General features: G+C 50.0%; 11 protein-coding genes across 11 annotated transcripts; 4 read left to right on the top strand and 7 right to left on the bottom strand.

The window, feature by feature from the left end:
* Window positions 1-1,269: 1,269 nt before the first annotated feature.
* ASPZODRAFT_147333 (hypothetical protein) lies at window positions 1,270-2,564 on the top strand (the record flags this gene model as incomplete). Its single annotated transcript, XM_022725251.1, has 2 exons — window positions 1,270-1,885; window positions 1,951-2,564. The coding sequence occupies 2 exons, from the start codon at window positions 1,270-1,272 to the stop codon at window positions 2,562-2,564; spliced, it is 1,230 nt and encodes a 409-aa protein (XP_022577011.1).
* Window positions 2,565-2,728: 164 nt separating this feature from the next.
* Window positions 2,729-4,254, bottom strand: ASPZODRAFT_137291 (hypothetical protein). Its single transcript, XM_022724273.1, has one exon. It carries the CDS (start codon window positions 4,118-4,120, stop codon window positions 2,825-2,827), a length of 1,296 nt encoding a protein of 431 aa, XP_022577010.1. The 5' UTR covers window positions 4,121-4,254; the 3' UTR covers window positions 2,729-2,824.
* Window positions 4,255-5,085: 831 nt separating this feature from the next.
* On the bottom strand, window positions 5,086-6,658 carry ASPZODRAFT_105236 (hypothetical protein; the record flags this gene model as incomplete). The annotated part of the gene is made up of 4 exons (XM_022720892.1): window positions 5,086-5,417; window positions 5,466-5,677; window positions 5,731-6,452; window positions 6,506-6,658. 4 exons carry the CDS (start codon window positions 6,656-6,658, stop codon window positions 5,086-5,088), a joined length of 1,419 nt encoding a protein of 472 aa, XP_022577009.1.
* Window positions 6,659-7,023: 365 nt separating this feature from the next.
* On the top strand, window positions 7,024-9,220 carry ASPZODRAFT_1313064 (hypothetical protein). The gene is made up of 4 exons (XM_022722725.1): window positions 7,024-7,101; window positions 7,149-7,170; window positions 7,247-7,330; window positions 7,378-9,220. The coding sequence occupies exons 1-4, from the start codon at window positions 7,043-7,045 to the stop codon at window positions 9,175-9,177; spliced, it is 1,965 nt and encodes a 654-aa protein (XP_022577008.1). The 5' UTR covers window positions 7,024-7,042; the 3' UTR covers window positions 9,178-9,220.
* Window positions 9,221-9,262: 42 nt separating this feature from the next.
* ASPZODRAFT_147329 (hypothetical protein) lies at window positions 9,263-10,171 on the bottom strand (the record flags this gene model as incomplete). Its single annotated transcript, XM_022725250.1, has 1 exon — window positions 9,263-10,171. The coding sequence occupies one exon, from the start codon at window positions 10,169-10,171 to the stop codon at window positions 9,263-9,265; it is 909 nt and encodes a 302-aa protein (XP_022577007.1).
* A 269-nt stretch (window positions 10,172-10,440) lies between these two features.
* On the top strand, window positions 10,441-11,389 carry ASPZODRAFT_20462 (hypothetical protein; the record flags this gene model as incomplete). Its single annotated transcript, XM_022727599.1, has 5 exons — window positions 10,441-10,494; window positions 10,543-10,646; window positions 10,708-10,763; window positions 10,808-11,035; window positions 11,103-11,389. The coding sequence occupies 5 exons, from the start codon at window positions 10,441-10,443 to the stop codon at window positions 11,387-11,389; spliced, it is 729 nt and encodes a 242-aa protein (XP_022577006.1).
* A 189-nt stretch (window positions 11,390-11,578) lies between these two features.
* ASPZODRAFT_20461 (hypothetical protein) lies at window positions 11,579-12,793 on the bottom strand (the record flags this gene model as incomplete). Its single annotated transcript, XM_022727598.1, has 5 exons — window positions 11,579-12,179; window positions 12,234-12,290; window positions 12,343-12,545; window positions 12,597-12,686; window positions 12,740-12,793. 5 exons carry the CDS (start codon window positions 12,791-12,793, stop codon window positions 11,579-11,581), a joined length of 1,005 nt encoding a protein of 334 aa, XP_022577005.1.
* A 682-nt stretch (window positions 12,794-13,475) lies between these two features.
* Window positions 13,476-15,090, bottom strand: ASPZODRAFT_137290 (hypothetical protein). The gene has a single exon (XM_022724272.1). The coding sequence runs from the start codon at window positions 14,991-14,993 to the stop codon at window positions 13,740-13,742; it is 1,254 nt and encodes a 417-aa protein (XP_022577004.1). The 5' UTR covers window positions 14,994-15,090; the 3' UTR covers window positions 13,476-13,739.
* A 735-nt stretch (window positions 15,091-15,825) lies between these two features.
* On the bottom strand, window positions 15,826-16,384 carry ASPZODRAFT_137289 (hypothetical protein; the record flags this gene model as incomplete). Its single annotated transcript, XM_022724271.1, has 4 exons — window positions 15,826-15,994; window positions 16,045-16,187; window positions 16,241-16,320; window positions 16,374-16,384. 3 exons carry the CDS (start codon window positions 16,382-16,384, stop codon window positions 16,063-16,065), a joined length of 216 nt encoding a protein of 71 aa, XP_022577003.1. The 3' UTR covers window positions 15,826-15,994; window positions 16,045-16,062.
* A 186-nt stretch (window positions 16,385-16,570) lies between these two features.
* On the top strand, window positions 16,571-18,100 carry ASPZODRAFT_105222 (hypothetical protein; the record flags this gene model as incomplete). Its single annotated transcript, XM_022720891.1, has 1 exon — window positions 16,571-18,100. One exon carries the CDS (start codon window positions 16,571-16,573, stop codon window positions 17,996-17,998), a length of 1,428 nt encoding a protein of 475 aa, XP_022577002.1. The 3' UTR covers window positions 17,999-18,100.
* Window positions 18,101-18,111: 11 nt separating this feature from the next.
* ASPZODRAFT_76823 (hypothetical protein) lies at window positions 18,112-19,176 on the bottom strand (the record flags this gene model as incomplete). Its single annotated transcript, XM_022730131.1, has 1 exon — window positions 18,112-19,176. One exon carries the CDS (start codon window positions 19,174-19,176, stop codon window positions 18,112-18,114), a length of 1,065 nt encoding a protein of 354 aa, XP_022577001.1.
* Window positions 19,177-19,351: the final 175 nt, after the last annotated feature.

Genomic DNA, 19,351 nt, shown 5'->3' with positions numbered 1-19,351 from the left:
ATATAGCTACTATTTTTTTAGCTTTATTTTTAGTCTCCTTTTTAATAAAAAGATCTTTATACTATTTTAAGTAGTTAAGAAGTAATTAATAAGTAGTTAAGAAATATTTTTATACTTTATTTATTAATAGTTATATTTACTTTTTTTTAAGAGATCTAACTATTAGAGCTAGCCTTTAACTCTTAATCTTTATACTTAAGGATATACTAATATAGATTATTAGTAGAGAAGAATATATACTAAATAGTTAATAAGTAGTTAATAAGTATTTAAGAAGTATTTTAGAAATATTTATAATATAATATAAGTATTTAAGTATATAGTAGTAGACTTTATTATAATAGATTTTAGTATAGTTTAAAAGTACTTTATAAGTACTTATTAAGTAATTAGGAAGTACTTATTTAAGCTTTTTACTAATATATCTTTTTAAACTTAAGAAGCTTAAGTTTCTTATCTCTTATATTCTTAATATATTACTTATACTACTTCTATTCTATTATATATATTAGTATTATTCCTTTTATACTTCTTAATTAGTTAATAAGTACTTATATTATCCTTAATAAGAGCTATAAGGAGAAGTAATCTAATTAGTTAATAAGTACTTATTAATAGCTAAAATTTAGATAAGAAAAAAATATAAGTAGTTATTAAATTATAAAGTAGTAATAAAAAAGTGATTAAGCTATAGCGCCCTATAAACTATTTATATCTTAAATACAGCTCACTTACTCTTGCTTAACTATTAGCGTCTTGGCATAGGGCGCCTTGGCTTTTTCAAGGGGCGCCTGACCTGTAACCTGGTTATAGATCTCTCTCCAATATGTTCCTACCACTGGGCCTAAGAGGGTAACATGAAGGGCTTATCCTTATTCAATTATAGTCAACGGTCAAGGGGCACGGAAAGCTGAAGAGAGTGAATATAGTAAATATATCATGGCCGATTCAAGTACCTGTCATCTAGTTAATGGGTTTATTCTAGTGAGTAGTACTGGAGGTATTCACTCTAAAAGGTCTGTATAGTAGGGAGAAAGCACAGATTCCTCAGTAGTGGTTTAAACACTCTCCTAGAATTATTTTCAATACTGATTTTATGAATTACCAGTCAATGTCCCAGGGTCGTGTATCTCTGATGATCTAAGACTTTCATCGGATGTTGTAGTACCATGGTACAGACCAATATACTTGTCATATAGTCGTAGACGTGATATGTAGATTCTTTTCTATCCTCTTCTTCTATCCTCCTTTTATCCCCTCTATTCTGAGATGGATGGCAGGTGTATTATTTGTAGCATCAGTCTCGACCGAGGCTCGGGAGGCGAGGACTTTTTCCTCGAGGAGGAGTGGTGGAAGCGTCACGTTCTCGATTTCCCTGGATGGCTTTGGATAGACGCTAGAGAGCTGGAAAATAGGTTTCTAACAAGGGGTAAGCATTTTTGGTCCAATCTGTATCGACTCATCATCTATGATCCTATCATTCAGCGCCATCGAGTGACGGGCGTTGGCCATCACCCTGGGATTATCGGAGACCGCCTCCTCCCCCGGTGGTATTACGCGGCTGCCCGAGATATAAACCAGGCGGTGATTGGAATCCCCGAGGAGACAGATCCAGAGCTGATCACCGTCGTGAATTCTCGCCTGTCGTGGTGGTGGGCGGGGGAAGAACCCAAGCGAGACTGGCACACACTGGCTCTTGCCATGCATATGCACTGTTGGACAATGGCGCGGCGCATCATCGGCCCAAAGGTGGAATCGGAGTATCTTCGGCCTGCAACCGCGCTGGTTCTGCGCAAGGCTCGTGAGAGAGAAGTGGCGGCACGAAGGGCACGAGAGATGGGTTGCCAGGATCAAGAGGAGTGGCAAAGATCCAGCACTACATATGGTATAGTAATTTTCATCTGATTACATTTATATTATACTAATTCTACTCGTACTAAAATTCTCTAGAAGAGCCATTGAAGATTATGAGTATGAAGAAACTTATTGAAGCTCACCACACTCGGTCAGCAAATTCAACGCTGCCATCCTCCACACAGTCCATGCTGCCGTACGAGATCAGATGTATCATTCTTGACTATCTGGACCATCAAACCCTCCATTCCCTACTGAGAGCAGTGAATTGCCCATTAGATGACTCTTACTGGCGCTCCCGGATGTCCTTCTACCTCATCGGCATGGAGGAGGTCGTGAAAGAGGCAGAGCAGCAACACCAGCTGAACTGGCAGGCGCTGTGTTTGGAAACAGAGCAGTTGGACGCAACTACAGATGTGTTCAGGATCCGACATCGCGTAGTTGACAGCCTGACTGACATCAAGGCCCAGCTAGACCGAGGGATATCCGTTTCCCTGCCCAACGTTCTCAACCACATCCAGGACGAGATGGTGGGCGAGTATTGGGAAGGTTATGCCGGCCACATCCTGTGTGGCTTGTCCGGCACAAAACCAGCGATGATGCAGTGCCTTGTCAATGCTGGGTTTCTGACTGAGGCCCAGTCTATACTCTACCAGCAGTATGCTAGTAATCCATCACCAAAGAACTTTGACTTGTTCAGTGAAACTTAAGGCTGATGGAATATTCTTATTATTATCAATTAATATACATAATTTTATCCTTATATCGCCTTATAGCACTAACTATACCATAGTAGATGATCTTCTTAGTATCTAATTATAATAAAAGTCTCTTTTATATATCTCTATTAGAACAGTGACAACCTTTACATATGCAGAGTCTTCATGCTTGATATATTCTATGCCTCTAGTACACCCTTAACCAAGTGGGTGGCAATCCAGTTTATCTTCTAGTGCTTTAAGTAATGACATTAACGCCATCTATTGATCCGTTCCTTCTCATACTGTCTCTCCGAATAGTCTGCCCAATCATTCCTAGATGGGCCAGGCAAAGTAGAGATCTTGCGTGCAAGAAATGATACTCCAGAGCCTATGCCGGAGATATCCGCCTCTCCTTTAAAGCGAGCAAAGGCTTGATCCTTGAAGTTGATAGTGCCGCTGGTCGCCTCATAGCAAATCATCCCCTCGCCCGTCTCGCGGCCTTTGAGCTTCAGCAGATATTTCCGAGGCTGACCTTGCTCTGCCTTGGACTTTTTGGGCCTCCCCACGCGTTTCGGAGCTGGTAGTTTTCTCTTAGTGCCTAGTTTGACGTCCTCCTTGGTTGGAACATCATCCTCTTCATCCTCTTCATCCGAAAAGTCGCCCTCGGCTTCAGTGCAGTATGCATCCAGTGCAGCCTCATCAGCACAAACGATCATGACCCCTTCAAAAACCCCGAAATCAAAGTCGGCTTTGAAAACACTGGGTGTTTTGGTCTTGTGGATGTCAAGGCGGAGATCGTCTGCCATGCTTGGCCACTCCGTCTCAATGAATTCACAGTCAACAATGTAGCTGCCAACAGGAGTCATATCCTCGGTCTGCTGGCTGCGGCTGTTTAGATGCTCTGTATGCAATTTTTCTCGCTTCCTCTTCCGCTCATCTTCCTTGTTCTTTACTCGTCTCGCCTCCTCGGTGGGGTGCTGCTTGGCTGCTTTTTCGACGGCTGCTTGATTCCAGCCCATGAAAATGACCTGGGTTTTTGGTCCCAAGGCTTTCCTATGGTGTAAACCGGTGATCTTGTCAGCGACATCCATCACTTTCCCAGAACGATATTGGCTATATCGATCAAGGGGTATGCCGACGACAGTGGTCGTTTTGGTATGGTCAGGCTTGCCAGCAGACAGAAAATATCTTTGCACGACCCATTCCGGGTTGGAGGAGAGTTGCTCAGGGGTTAATTCACTGATCCATTCTTCATGCATCTGCCATTGCAGCTCCAGAATGTGGTCAGGGACCTGGTCGCACTTCCCAGCCTGGAGCGCAGCCTTCAGCAGTGCAGTCCCATTGCCAAAGAATTTCTTTCCGTCAATTTGAACTCCGTAGTGTTTCAACTGGGAACGGACGAAGTTGCGGTTGTCTCTTAATGCCTTTTGTCCTTCGCGTGACAATTTTGGCAAAAACATGCTCCGAAGTTGAGATCCTTCGATTCGGTCAATTCGATCATCTGTCAAGAAGCGGCCAAATATTGAGATGAACCCATCACGACGAATCTCAGTGTACGCAGACATTTTGCTTGTAATTGTCAAAGATGATGCAGGTTACAGGATGCGCCCTCAGGAGGCTAAATGGAAATAATAGATAAAAGTATCACACTTAATTAAATCCAATAACTTCTTATAACTCCCAGATAAGTGGGCGTAGGATGTTGTGAGGAGTAAGAGAAGTGAAAAGGAGGTATAGAGTGAGGCACTAGTTAATATATAAATAGTCAAGATTTTAAAAATAATTGTCAGATAATGAAATTTTAGGTAAGATTAATTTTTCATTAACTATTAGCTAACTCTATTCTAGCTAGTGATTATTAGCAGCCTATTAGGAGGCCTAATCTAGGGCATTGATTTTGACAGTTAAGACGCAAAAACAATTATATGAATACTAAGTAAAAAGAATAGTAATTATGAGATAATTGACAGTCAAAACATATCCTTATTACTAGTACTTTATAAGAGATAAAGCACCTATCCTCAGGTGGAAGAACTACTTTCAGCTCACATATCTAGTGATAGCTGTTGGCAGGTTACTAGGAATGTAGACTATCAAAATATATTTATAAACACTACCAGATATATAGGAGCTGTTGTGAAAATAAGATGATATCCTTTAATTCATATATCCTGCTATATATAACTCAACTCTCTAGTGTTGGTTCAATTTCAAAAACTTTGATCCTTTTCTTAGAAGTATATCTTATATAATGATTTAGGTTTAATATATCTGCCAGCGTTGAGCTCTCAACTTAAATCTTGTGGTTACAGCCATCTAGTTATGGGTATATGGATATGGCCCTATCCACATGCTAGAGGAGTATTAAAATGCCATAGCCACAACCAAGTCTACTCCATGACGCGACCAAGACCGCTGTAATGTCAATTATATACCAATAGAAGCTTGCAGTTCATTATATCGTTTAGCTGAGTTGGAAAATAAGACCAAGATGAACGAATGACAAAGGCCGAAACCATATTAGTTGCGCTCAAAGAATATACATGGTATCGAGACTCATGTCTCCTTCCAACCCATTAGTCGTGGCTCCTTGAGCAATGAGATTTGTCTTGCGAGCGTTTCTGCGTTTGAGCATCAGCCAGCAGGAAGCGTAAAGGAAGCCGGCAACAACCGTCAGACCGGCTGAGATGGCATTTCCCTGTATATAACGTGGCCCTTGCTGGGTCGGGTATAGCTGTGATGAAACCACTGCAGAGATGTTTCCGATCGAATAGGCCAGGGGCATACCGATTGCACGCTTGCTGTCTGGCGACAGATTGGTTGATATCCAGGTTACTGCCAAGGTGGAGATTGGATAGAGTCCTATATTGGAGTTAGATTGCTGTATACTATAAACAGGAATCAGCTCACCCAAGACAAGGACAAACATGCCCGCATAGCCAGCATGGGCATTGGCACTTCCAACGCAGATGAGATAGCCGACTGCCACTGGAACACAGCATCCAACAATGAAAGCCGCGCGCTGCTTGAGCCTGTCGGAGAAGTAGACCTGGATGACGAGCGAGACGGCACCGACGACATAGATGGGGATGGTCATGTAATTCACTTGGAGGGACGCATATCTCCACGCATTCAGTCAGTGATACGGCCGTAAGATCCTAATGGAAAGACTCACCCCAGGCCCTCGATGATGGTCGGGCAGAAGACGCCAAATCCGTTGATGGCAACCGAGGAGGTAAAAAAGGCCGTGCCGAGGAGCCAGACAAAGGGGTCCGTCAAGGCAATCCGGATCCATTTGCGATCCAGCTTGTCGTCTCCTCTGAGGGCCGTGTCCCGCAGCTTCTTCAGTCGCATTGTCTCCTTCTCTTCTGCATTGAGAAACCAGGCCGACTCGGCCGACTTGGGGAGGAAGATCCAGCCGAGGCCGCCGACAAACACCGTGATCAGGAACTCGATGATGAACAGCCACCGCCAGGCCTCGAGGCCATCTCGGGCGCCCATTTCCTGCACGGCGTAGGCAAACAGGCCGCCAAAGGCGCCCGAGATGCACTGGGCGAGGTTGGTTGTCATGATGCGCTTGCCCGCCAGCTCCCGGGGGTAGATGGTGGAAAACAGATAGGCGAAGCCCTGGGCAAGACCGGCTTCGGCGGCGTTGAGGATCATGCGGCACACAATGGCCTGGGGGTAGTTTTTGATAAAGGCCGTGCCTAACGTGCTGGCGCTCCAGAGGGCAAACGAGGTGCCGATGGCCTTGTTGGCCCCGAAGCGCTGGACGGCCAGCACCCAGGGCAGCTCGAAGAGGATGGTGCAGACGCTGGACAGCGTGTTGATGTTTCCAAACTGACCGTCCTTGAGGCCGATGTCTTCATCGAAGCCAAACACCCGCGCATTCCCCAGCTGGTGGTGATCAGCGGCGGACTGTTTCTTTGTTGCCCAGCAGACACACTCACATTGTTCCGATCAATACTGGACAAGACCAGGAAGATGACCGAGACAGGCAGCACGTAGAGATCGAATTTCCTGCGGGCGGCTGCCTCCTTGACAGGGTCAATCTCAATGAGGGAGCCCGTCCTCTCATCGACAAGGCTGCTGGCAGTTTCCATGCCGGGGGTTTTGATGTCCGCTGTGGCAGACTCCATTTTCTTAATAGTGGTCTCAACTGCTAGAAATGATTATCAAGGCAGTGGACTCATCTGCATTATATATATCTCACTATACACGCATTGCACCAGAGTATATACTACAGAAGAACCAAGGATTACTGTATATCTTGATAGACGATAAGAATCGATTATCTCTCTGATATGCCTGATATGCAGTCCATCGGGTGAAGCCGAAACAATTCCTGCAGCCAGTGTTACCCCACAATGGCGGGGCCCCCTTTCGGAGATCTCCGAATATGGGGATATCTTATCTGCCCGCTGTCATTTCCGCCGCCAGCTTCAATAACCTCTACTACACCCATCAGAGCGCCCGCAAGAAACCTAATGCACTCCCCATCGCGAGTAGGCCCCCGTCTAGCCCGGGGGGCGACAGCCTGTCAGAGGTGCGAGATCCCGTCTGTCCAGTAGATAAGAGGCTGACCAGATGCAGATGCCGTCGGAGAAAGCAGAAAGTATGGATGCTCAAAACCCTAAACCCTAAACCCTAACCCTAAACCCTAAACCCGACACTGACAATTCCATGAGTAGTGCGACTTGAAGCAGCCCAGCTGCTCCAACTGCGAGAGTTCAGACGCCCTGTGTCTGGTCTACCACCCTGGGAAACAAGCCGAGGTGAGAGATCCCCATGGTCGGTGATGAGCGTGGCTGAACGGCTCCAGATCCCCCGGAACTACGTGTCCAACCTGGAGAAGCAGGTGGACAGGTTGACCCGCCAGGTGGAAGAGCTGCAGAGGGCCAACCAGGAGAAGGAGAGGGCCATGACCAGCCCGACAGCCTCTGATGCCAGCCCGAGTCAGTTCCAGGACCTGGTTCAAAGCGTCCGCAACGTTGTCGTCGAGCCGTCGCGACAGCCCCGGTTCCTGGGCCAGAGCAGCGGCCTCACCCTCGCCCGGCTGGTCATGGCCGCCATCCGCACCGACGCCCTGCCGTCTCCCCTCTTCGCCGGCCCGCGAGTGTCGGATTCCTCGTTCCTGGTGCCCGCTCCAGAGGCATCTCTTCCGCCTCGCCATGCGGCCAACCATCTGCTCCAGGTCTACTTCCAGTACCGCACCCCGCATCTCCCGATCGTGGAGCCGTGGGAGGTCGAGCAGGCCCTGGAGAACGCCTACCGCGGGCACTCCTCGACCGCCGAGCGAGGGCTGGAACAGGACCTCTTCACAGCGTACATGGTTCTGGCCATCGCGCTGTTTGATGTCCCGCACGTCTCGGGTGGTCGCCCTACCCAGAGCGAGGGCTGCTTCCAGTCGGCCATGGGCTGCATTGAAAAGGTCCTGACCTATTCCCCGAGCGATCTGGATACGCTGCGGGCCATTCTCCTGCTCGCTCAGTTTGTCGCCCTCTACCCGGCCCGCGGGAGCCTGTGGCACTTGACAGGCACCGCCCTCCGGCTGTGTATCGACATGGGCCTGCACTGGGAGACCGAGGAGCAGTCCCTGCACATGGATCCAGTCATGTTGCACCAGAGACGACGGCTGTGGTACTCGACATACCAGTTCGACCGGCTCCTGTGCATCACCCTCGGGCGCCCCGTCGGCATCATCGACGAAAGCACCAGCGTCCCGCTGCCGGACCCCGGGGCTGCCCCCCCCGGGGCCCCGGGGGGCCAGGGCAGCGCCTGGGACATGCACCGCCAACGGGCGCACAACCACCTCGTCAACATGTCCAAGCTGGAGTCGGAGATCAAGCATGTACAGCACAGCCAGGCGTGGGCGCGCAGGATCGCCTACCCTCGAGCCAACTACGCCGCCTGGGTTCAGGATATCCTGCCGCGGCTGCACGAGTGGCATGCGACGGTGCCGCCCCTGGGTGATGCCCACGCGATGTCCATCTTCGCCTGCCAGGCCTACTGGGACGCCATCTACCACAATGCGGTGCTGCTGCTCTATCGACCCAACGCGACCATCCCGCATGTGTCGACAGACGAGCTGGCGGTCTCCTTTGAGGCGTCCACCCAGTTGATCGCCAGCATCAAGGTCCTGCAGCGCGAGGGGAAAGTCGACATTCGGTGGAAGACAGTGCACCAGCTGTTCATGGCCGGCTTGGGCGTCATCTATGCGCTGTGGCTCTCCAAGACCCTCCGCGACCGCCCGCCCGTGAGTCGGAATATCACCGTCCTCCAGGCCTGTGGCTCGACACTCTCGGCACTCTCGGAGAGCTTCCCGGGGGCTGTTGGGTGCCGCGATGCCTTTGACACGCTCTCCATGGCCACAGTCGACATGCTGGTCGCCGGTGACCACGCCGGGGATAAGCAGGACCACCACGCAAGCCATCTGGAGTTTGGGAAACAGGTTGAGGATGTCCTGCAGCAGCTGCAGACGTCTGCAGGCTCTACTGAGCTGTCTGCCATGCTGTCGGCCGATGCTTTGAGTGAGATGCTCAGTTCTGCTGCTCAATGGCCAGACTTCCAGGACTTTGTGTTTGATGATCGGGGGTTCAATGGGGAGGTCTGGTTTCAGTGATTGATCTAACCCTAACCCTATGATTCATGCTTGAATAATGACAATGCAATGAACACCTTTTATTATGTATTCGAGAACTAAGTATCTATCTCTGAGCAGCTGCAGGCCCATTGTCGACTATCGTCTCGTATGCCAAAGGCTCCTTGACCAGTCTCGCATCACAAAGCCCCTGCTGCCAGCGGTCAAATGCAGCGCGAGGCACAGATGTGCTGGTCCACATGCCGTTGCGACGAAACGAGTTGGTGACGCTGACCACCGTTTCCACGGGCACATTAGGGAACAGCTCGGCGAGCTCGTCACGGAACGATTCGGCGTCGTGTTCGAGCACCCAATCGATCCCCTGGCCCAGGGCGACGCAGAAGCGCCGCTGCGCATCGCGAATCGCCGGCGTGATGGTCGCCGTCTCGCGGTAATACACGCTCCAGGGGATGTCGCCCTGCGTCACCATCTCCATGGCGATCGAGACCTCCGTGTTGCGCGCCGCCATGGCCAGCGCTGAGAGGTAATCGGTAACGTAGTAATCGCCCATGCCGCCCTCAAACAGATTCCCCAGCATCACGCCGTCAAGATCCTGGATGTAGTCGATCGTGCGCGGGTCCAGGCCATGCTCACGCAACAACATCTTGAAGAACAGGCCCACGCTGGCGCCGCCGCCCGACTTCATCAGCACGGTTTTCCCAACCATGTCGCCCAGCTGGAAGCCCTCGGCGCCGTCAGGGCCCCGGCGCAGGACCGCCAACGGACACCGGTTGGCGATCTGCGCAAATACCGTGTAGTGCTGCACTCGGTCTCGGTACATGGACGGCACCCAGATGCCGCCCAGCGCCATGTCGGCTGTCCCGTCGGCCAGGGCGTCCAGCACGCCGTCCCATGGCGTGGGGATGTTCACGCTGACATCGAGGCCCTGTTCACGGAAGAAGCCGTGTCGGAGGGCGATGTACTCGGGCAGATAGTTGAGATTGTAGCCGGTGGCCGTGAGGTGGAAGGGTTCCATCGTGCAGAGGAAGATGAGGAGATGACTTGGGAGAAGATAGATATGAATGAATAAGATAGAAATTTGTTAAAAGGTAGACTCATTCACAGCCGTCAGATTTATGAAAACCGGCCATCGGAAAAGTGCGAATGGATCTATCAGGACCCGGATAATCGCGAGCCTCGCCATCGGAGAATGCCTAAACGGCAGTCATTTAAGTCTTGAGGGTTTATCTGACTGAATACGCTCTATTGGTAACATGCACCAATTGATGGAATGCCCTCTACACGATGAACTTCAACGCCTACCATGAGGAGACCCCTGCAGATGTGAAGAATGCAACAGTATGTTGATGGCATCTCGCTCTACAGCCCGCTGATCTGGAATTCTAGGATCTTCACCTGATCACCGAGAATACTCCTAATGGGCAAAAGGTGCAGATTCTGCTGGAGGAATTGGCAGATGCATATGGCTTGCAATGGACCACAACTCTTCTGTCAGTGCAGTATTTCAAACCCTAACCCTAACCCTATAGCTGACACTATGATTCTATACAGCAACACGTCAACCAATGAACAGAAGAAAGACTGGTTTCTCAGCTTCAATCCTAATGGTAAGGAGGCCAAGGATGATTCAATATGGGCTGATGTGAATTAGGTCGGATCCCTGTCGTTATTGACAACTCTCAATCTCAGCCATTTCCGGTGATGGAGACATCTGCCGAACTCCTCTATCTCCTTAAATTTGACCAAAACGGCCGTTTCGGCTTCCAAGACCATCTTGAGCATAGCGAGCTTCTGCAATGGTTGTTCTTCTGGCATGGGAGCGGTGCGCCGTATCAAGGGAACCTCACCTTCTTCCGACGTGCCCCAGAGCAAATCGACTGTGAGCAACCCTGATATATTGACTCTCTGCTTTGTATCACTCAGGTTTAACACGGTCATCTGTACAGTTGCCATCGATAGATTCCGAAAGGAGACCTACCGCGTCTTTGGCGTCCTCGAGATCCAGCTGTCAGGCAAGTATACTGGACAATCAAAGGACTTTCTGGCTGGCAAGGGCCAGGGGAAGTATTCTATCGCCGACATTGGGACCTGGGCGTGGGTGAAGAACTGGCAACGCAGCGGCTTCACAGAGCAGGAGATGAAGGTGTTTCCACACCTGCTTGCATGGATCGAGAGGATCGCACAGCGTCCTGCCGTCCAGAGAGGAGTCAGTGAGAAATACGCCGCGTCTTAGATGCTCTAAGAAGGGAAGGGATATCTAGTCCCTCCTCACTTATTAATGTAACCCTTGGATGAGTCACCAGGATACAGCTATTTTTCTATCTAAATCTTTCGAATATTCAAATTGTGATTGAAGGAAGCAGATGCTGTCGAGCTCTTTTCAATACTAGCATTGCAGTCTATTGACAGTCTGATAAGAGCATCAAGTCACTGGCTTCCGGGCATAAAAGCTGTAGAGCTTGAAGTACTGATGGATGGAGACATCTGCCAGCTCTTGCTTGACCTTGGAAATCAATACTGTGACCTCTAGAGGCGTCCAGCCCAAGATATCGACCAGCAGCTTGGGCAGCAAAGAGTGGAAGCCTTGGATAGTCACAGAGTATGTGAATCGGCCAATATCCCTCTGTTTTGGATCCTTGGGCCACGCACTCATGGGCACCTTCACCACATCAGCAACAATATCTACAAAGCCAGCAGCCTTGAGACTCTCTTCCCACCCACTAAAGTCCTGCATCTGCTTGCCGAATTTGGAGCTTGCTTCGTGGATAAGTCGGCACATTTGGTTCGTTGAAGGCGCCTTTTTCAAATATCCTTCTTGATCACCGTCGCAAAAGGTCGCCATGCCAATGCTCTTCAATTCAAGATAGCCGCCCGGCTTGAGATTCTCAAAGGCTTGCTTGGTGAGTCTATCCATATCTTTAACCGCCCCGGCCAGTGAGCGACCATGGATAAAGTCAAAGGGTTTCGTGTAGTGCCAGTCGGCTTCAAAGTCGTCAACTTCAAACACACAGTTGGGCGGAACCCTAGCACATCAGCCTCTTGAATGATTGAGCTCGGTCTCCTTATGAAGTGCTTACCATCCTGGTTGGATGGGGCTAAGATCGTTGCCGATCACCTCGGCTGCTGGGTGCTCGCTGCACGATCAGCAGTCGTTCAAAGAGAGGATCTAGAATGCTGTAGGCTCACTCGGCGAAATCAATGGCCCAGATCCCTGTTCCTGTGCCCAGATCCAGTATGCGGCCGGAGAAATTCTCCAGCGGAGCCAAATGTAGCTTTCCGCCAAAGATCATGCTATAGATGTGATGGAGAAAATCCATGCGGTCTTGCTCATCTGCATCATTGGGAAACAAGTACTCGCCCTTGCGGTAGCTTTGATACCGGCGGCCATTCTAGTATCTTAGCTGTCAAGTCCTACCAGGTAGCCGTGTCTAAAGAAGTACCTCATATTCATAGTCGAGCACACTTGACCTGAGTGAGGCATAGTCAGTTCCTCCAGAGCTCAATGAGGCATTGTCGCTGTCATTATTGATCTATTCTATCATTAGAACCGATCCATTAGTCTAGAATCATTCGGGTACCATACTTCAGGACTGAGCTCTGGGTGAGCGATGGTGGTTAGAGTGCTTTCATCAGCCATGGTGGGAATAAGAAATCTGGCAGGATTTTAGCACACGAGGGGAACAACAGGATTAAATTTTAACATCCCTGTTCAAGAATACAAACCATGTAACGCTGTTTGCGTCAGCTATTGCCTGATCCCCTATAACCCCTCAACTTACGAGTCATGTACCTTGACTAACTACTGCAGTATGTAGTACTAACTAATGAATACCTCGGGAGAGTACACACCTCAAGTTGCTGCAACTACAGATAGGCATGTTGGATATTTTCAATCAGGTCATTCTTCATAGCACAATATTTACTCTATTATTATTAGATTATAGGTTTATGCTGATGTGCTAGTGGTGTATGTGCTATTGAATATAGAATAGCCGCCAGTCTTTGCACAGCATTTTAATTTAGTTTTATAAGCCCATTGGTTAACTAAATAGGGTTTAGGGGTGCTTAACATAGCTAGACTGAAACAGCATTCAAAAGTACCAATCTAGAATAGTAGTATATAGATAAATATTAAGCGGCCATGTCAGCAGTGCACCGCATAGTATATATTACTCTAGAGTCTTTTAGGAGTATTATATTCTAGACTATATCATGAGTAGTACTACCATTTTTATTATATATAATGAGGTGACATTTTATATATTAGTGAATTTTAATCCCACTTTACCTAAAATATGAAAATTATAAATATAACAAGACCTGTCTTCAAAGAGAGATGCATTTCAAGTATAGCTAATAATAATAGATAGAAGACTTGAGCAAGAAGGGAGTGAAATGCTTACTCATTAAGAAATTGCACAAGAGAGTCTACACTAAGACCATGCTTGCCGACTATAATACATTTCTATCTCTGTACAGGCAGGTCTCCTGCCTCAGTATAGAGCCAGCTGTCTAGTAGGTGTTGCAATAATCTATAATCTCATCTATTACCTTGTCAGAGAATCAAAAGTATTATGCTGTAGTTATAGAATACCACCATTAATATTCTGATGCAGCCAGCCTCTCCACTCCTGGTCACTCAAGATCGACCTTACACGGGCTTCAAGCCACTCTGTGTTCCCCCAGAAGCCCCAAGAGGCCTGGAATCTACACCAGTCCACCAGGGCTGTCTCCCAGTGGCGTTTGAACACTGTCCATTCATACAGATCCGACTCTTCATCCTGGAGGAGACGCGTGCGGTATTGTTGCAGCAGCTGTTTCTCACCATCCCGCATTGTCAGCCGCTCCGGGAGCGATTCGTTGGCATCGACAAGCATATAGAGAGGGACGGAGCACGTAAACAGCTTGGCGAGGTCACACACACCAAGACCCCGCCCAACATACTGAAAGTCAAAGAATGCCACCTCGTCTCCATTCGTTGTGGTGAAGAGATTCTCCGACTTGACATCCCCATGGATATATGATTCCATCGGCCTCCCGTTGGGCGTCAGACACAGTGCCGCCATCTCAGCAATAGAAAGTAACGTGCCTTCATAAGCCCTACACAGGGCGTCTGACCACTCCGAGTCAGTGTCTTGAGCGAGGGAAGAGTACTCATTGCGTCGAGTCGCAAGATATGTGTATCCCCCATTGAGCCACAGCCCGTTCTGGACATCTTTGCCTGCGCCCTGTCTTCTTCTGACGACTTCTTCCAGGGGTGGTAAGAGATATTCCTCAAGGTCGTTGGACAGCAGCCCCCATGAGCGACTGTGAAAGGAAGCCAGCCAGTCGATCGACCGCTCTACTTGGGTGCGGTTGAGCACACTTCTCTGTCCGCCCGCGACGGGGAAGCGTGGCCGCAGATCAACCATGATGGTGGCTATTAGATGGTCCAGTTCCTCTGCACCCTCTTTGCCCTCTACATCTCGCGTCGAGGCAAGGCATCTAGCCACAGCAATCCCATCGCCCAACAGCGGAACCACGGCAGTATAGAAATACTGTTCTACTTCATAGCTCAGCATCTTGCGTAGGTGGCCCTCGTCCTCATTGCCGCTGCCATTCCTCCTGGGAGGCGAGATGAGCTTGAGGATGAGGGGATAGGTGCTCCCGGCGGTTCCCGGTTCCACACCACAAAGCTTGCTGACATGTTCAGCCGCTGCATCGGTGGTTGCTCGGGCTGTGATGGCGCAGATGTGGCCGTAGCCTGCCCACAGCGTCTGGAGGGTGGTGCACGAGATGAGGTCGAGGGAGTGCCATGACAGCATGATCCGGGCAACGTGCTCGGGGGGAGGGGCCATGACGACTAGATATTGGTTGAATCAATGGCCGCAGGAGCAGTACTGTCGACTACTCGATCTTATTTAGGCCATGTAAGATGCAACTGGTGAAATTAGGTGGAGCTCGCTTCTGAAGCGTACGGAGTAAAGCGCAGAAGCGCGGAAGCGGTGTAAAGTGTCATGTGATATTAATAATGAGGCTAGTGCCTGAAGTGGATGCTAAGCTTTAATAGTTTAAGCCACATGATGATAGTAGTTACTCTTTACAGAGTAGTTAAGAGTATTTACTATTACTAGAGGATTTTATATCTATCTGAAATAGTATGCTCTACTTATAGACTTATAGAATATAATATCTAGTGAGGTAGAGAGATAAGCATAAGCGCAATATTATTTAATTCTATAAAGCCACCAAATATACAGGTGCTTGGACTTAATCTGCTAAGAATCCATAATCTTTCAACTTCTATGTAGTACATTCAGCTCCACATTCAGCTTTGTATATCATAAAGACACTTGTGGAAAGTATCTAATAAACTAGATAGTATTAACTTTTGCTCTCTTTTCAACTGCTTTGTCTCCTCTTCATTATATCACTAAAATGTCTGGAAAGCCAGGCGATAAGAGCCATAACCACACCTACATAGTCATACTTAACCACTATGGGCTATACTTTCTTGACCCCTTTAATATAACAACTGCTATGCGTTCAACACCATGGTGATAGAGAATGGGCGCCCTCATGGCGACAGCTCCTGGGAGGTGTCATTCCGGCCTATTTCGCCCACAAACTATGTCAACTACAAGGGACCAGATAAGGCCATCTTTGGCCGGGATGTCACAGTGGAATACCTCCAGTGGTGGGATTAGCACCATTATTTTATGATATTATCACTGCTTTGGTAATTAGGAATAAGGAGTTAAAAGTACATATCAAGTCCGTCCAAAATTAGACTATTTCTTATGCTAAAAGTGAGTATAATTAGTGATAATGATTATCACTCCTCTAGATAATGGCATACCTATTTTATTAGCACTACACATAAGTGCACACACAAGCCAGGCTACTCACCACCTCAATATTGTTTCCCTAGGGATCCTTTTTGAATGTGCTATAGTAGTTGGGGTGATACTGTGGGCGCAGTCCAGGCTTCCCATGATCCACGCCGCCGGCCGAAATCGCAGCATTATAGAACATATTAACTGTTTTATGGTCTATATAATTATCAGTAGAAGACTTAACATCCAAGTGACTGCCCATAGAGAACCTTTAAGCTTAGCTGTTATAATGACATTAGTTTTGCTTTCTAGACCTATATATATAGAGGTGAAAGAAATTCCACTGCTGCTCTATGAATAACCTTATAATAGTAATACTATGCCACTGCTTTTATATCATACGATGGATCCATAATAATCAGTCAGGACCAGTTGAATCTGGTGGTGTAATCTTTAATTAATAATAGGCTTTTCTTTGACCGTTTCATTGCGGCGTTAATTTAGAATTTGTAGTATAATAATGACATCACCCTACTTTACAACTCTTTACAGCAATCTTCCAGCTGACAACCACTATGAGATTAACCCAGACTCTAAAAATGAGCTACGACGCTATTATCATCGGTTCTGGCCAGTCCGGGGCCCCCCTGGCTGTTGCATTCGCCAAAGCCGGGCATCGGACTGCCCTGGTCGAACGCGAGCATATCGGCGGCTGCTGCATCAACGAAGGCTGCACGCCCACCAAGACGATGATTGCCTCTGGACGGGTGGCATATCTGACTCGTCGTGCAGGGGATTACGGCGTGCTCACCTCGTCTGAAGTGATGGTTGATATGGCCAAGGTTCGGCAGCGGAAACGGGACATTGTTGCGTCCTTTCGCGCAGGGAGCGAGCATCGCATCCAGGCTGCAGGTGTCGAGCTCATCACCGGCAATGCACGGTTTATTGATCGAAACACATTGAAGGTCACAGATGGCCACGGCGGAGAACAGATGGTGCAGGGGGATAAGATCTTTGTGAATGTCGGGGAACGGCCTGCGCCTCCGAGCGTCGAGGGACTCGAGGCTGTTGACCCCGGCAGAGTCCTCGACTCGACCTCCATTCAAGAACTGGATGCCGTGCCCAAGCACCTGGTGGTGGTGGGCGGGGGATACGTGGGCGTGGAATTCGCACAGCTGTTCCGCCGACTGGGCGCCGAGGTGACCATCGTGCAGCGCGGCAAACAGTTGATGCCTCGAGAAGACGCAGATATTGCCCAACGCCTGCTGGAGATCTTCCAGCAAGACGGCCTGACGGTCCATACGGAGTCTCGCCCGCTGCGGATTGTCTCTGCGGGGGACAAGGGCTTCATCTTGACGATCCACCGTCGAGCCGGCGACCGCGACATTCCCGGCACGCACATTCTCTTTGCCGCCGGACGGATCCCCAACACGGAGACGTTGAACCTGGCGGCAGCGGGCATCCAGACAGACAGGAAGGGATATATCGAGACGAACGCCTCGCTGGAGACCTCGACGCCGGGCATCTACGCCATGGGGGACGTCAAGGGCCCGCCGGCCTTTACGCACGTCTCGTATGACGACTTCCGCATCCTGCGAGAGAACCTGATCGATCAGTCCAGCGCATTGACGCGCTCGACAGCAGACCGGATTGTGCCGTATGTGGTCTTTACCGATCCGCAGCTCGCCCACGTCGGGCTGCACGAGCACGAAGCGCGCGAGCAGTTCCCAGCCCGACAGATCCAGACTGCCACGATGCCCATGTCGTATGTGGCGCGCGCTCTTGAAACAGACGAGCCCCGCGGCACGATGAAGGCCGTGGTCGACGCCCCGAGCGGCCAGATTCTCGGCTTCACCTGTCTGGGCGTGGACGGCGGCGAGGTGATGAGCGTCGTGCAGACGGCGATGGTGGGCGGGACGCCGTACAGGAAGCTTCAAGATGCGGTCTTTGCACATCCGGTTCTGGCGGAGAGCTTGAACAATCTCTGGAGCTTCTTACAGTCTGACACCAGACCACAGGTTGATTAGACTGATTATTTCATCAACAGTATAGCTAGTCCTATAGAAATATCAGTGTGACAGTCTATAGATCATATAGTGCATCTATTGCAAGATTCCTGTTTATAATTCAATGACAGTTCTCATGATCTATGGATACTCTCCAGCTCCTTATTGAGCTGAGTATAGCTAGGCAACACCTCTTCCTGCCCCCTTTTCGGCAAGTAGAGCAAGATACTCTTCAACGCCGAGGCTGCCAGGCTCTGGGTCAACGCCATATCCAGCATGTTCAACCCTGCCGCCTTGGTGTGCATGCAAACCGCCGACAGATCCTGGATGCGGTCCAGCTGGCCGGGCCCCCCGTTGCGGATGGCATCTTCCGCCAACGCCCACGCCAGCGGGTTCGCCATGACGGCCTCGTGCGAGTACACCATGCCCGCCGGCTTCAAGCGCGCCGCCACCTGCAGCTCACAGTTGGTGACGCCCACGTTGCGCTCATCCCTGAGCAAGGCCGACGCCCGCGCGCCGGACTGCGGCTGCACCACCTCGTCCGTGGCCGAGTAGACGGACGTGGTCGGCACATACGCCGAGTCGCCGCCGTCGGCACGCAGCGTCGCGATAAAGCTCGCATTGCGCGTCTGGTTCCAGACCGCAGGCGTCCCCGGCGTGTTCTTGACCGGACATAACCCCCACGCCTGCAGGGTGCCGGCAAAGTCCGCCGACAGGGCGATGAAATTCGACACGCGGGCGCGGGTGCTGGGCCAGTATTTGAGCGCCCACTGGACGGCCAGGTTGCCCTGCGACCAGCCAACAACCGCAAGCGAGGCCGGAGAGGGGCCGGCGGACCGGGCGGTGATGTAGTGGATCGCGTAGGCGACAAACTCGGCATTTCGAGGCGAGGCATCGCACATCCGGCCGGGGATGTTCAGCCACAGCGGGTCGCCGAATGCGCTGGCGGCCAGCAGTTTGCCAAAGTTGTGTTCGTAGGCCTCGCCGCCGTAAGTGCCGGTGCCGGGGACCAGCAGCACGGCGGTCTTGCCGTCGGCGCCAAAGGCAAAGCCCGCGGGGATGTACAGCGCGGCGCGGAGGATGTCTTCGGCGAGGGAGTAGGGGGCGTCCTGCTGCGAGACACCGGGGAAGAGGGGGGTTGGTGGATCGGGGTGCTGGTTCTCATGGCAATTGATGTTTTCTTTCTTCCGGAGGAACATGGTGAGAGTAGTATAATGGATTAATGGTAATGGATTCATGAACTGGACTATATAGCAGCTGAATGCGCGGATCTCGCCTGTGGCTGCCTGGCTGCCTAAATGAGGGCCGGTGGCTGAAATAGTGCATCTTGAGCCCTCAGCCAGCCACGGATAGATGGTTATAAGTATTCTATAT

The sequence above is a fragment of the Penicilliopsis zonata genome, assembly GCF_001890105.1.
Source record: "Penicilliopsis zonata CBS 506.65 unplaced genomic scaffold ASPZOscaffold_28, whole genome shotgun sequence".
Lineage (NCBI taxonomy): Eukaryota > Fungi > Ascomycota > Eurotiomycetes > Eurotiales > Aspergillaceae > Penicilliopsis > Penicilliopsis zonata.
Note: the sequence above shows the minus strand (reverse complement) of the source record. Positions and strands in the feature narration are given on the sequence as shown.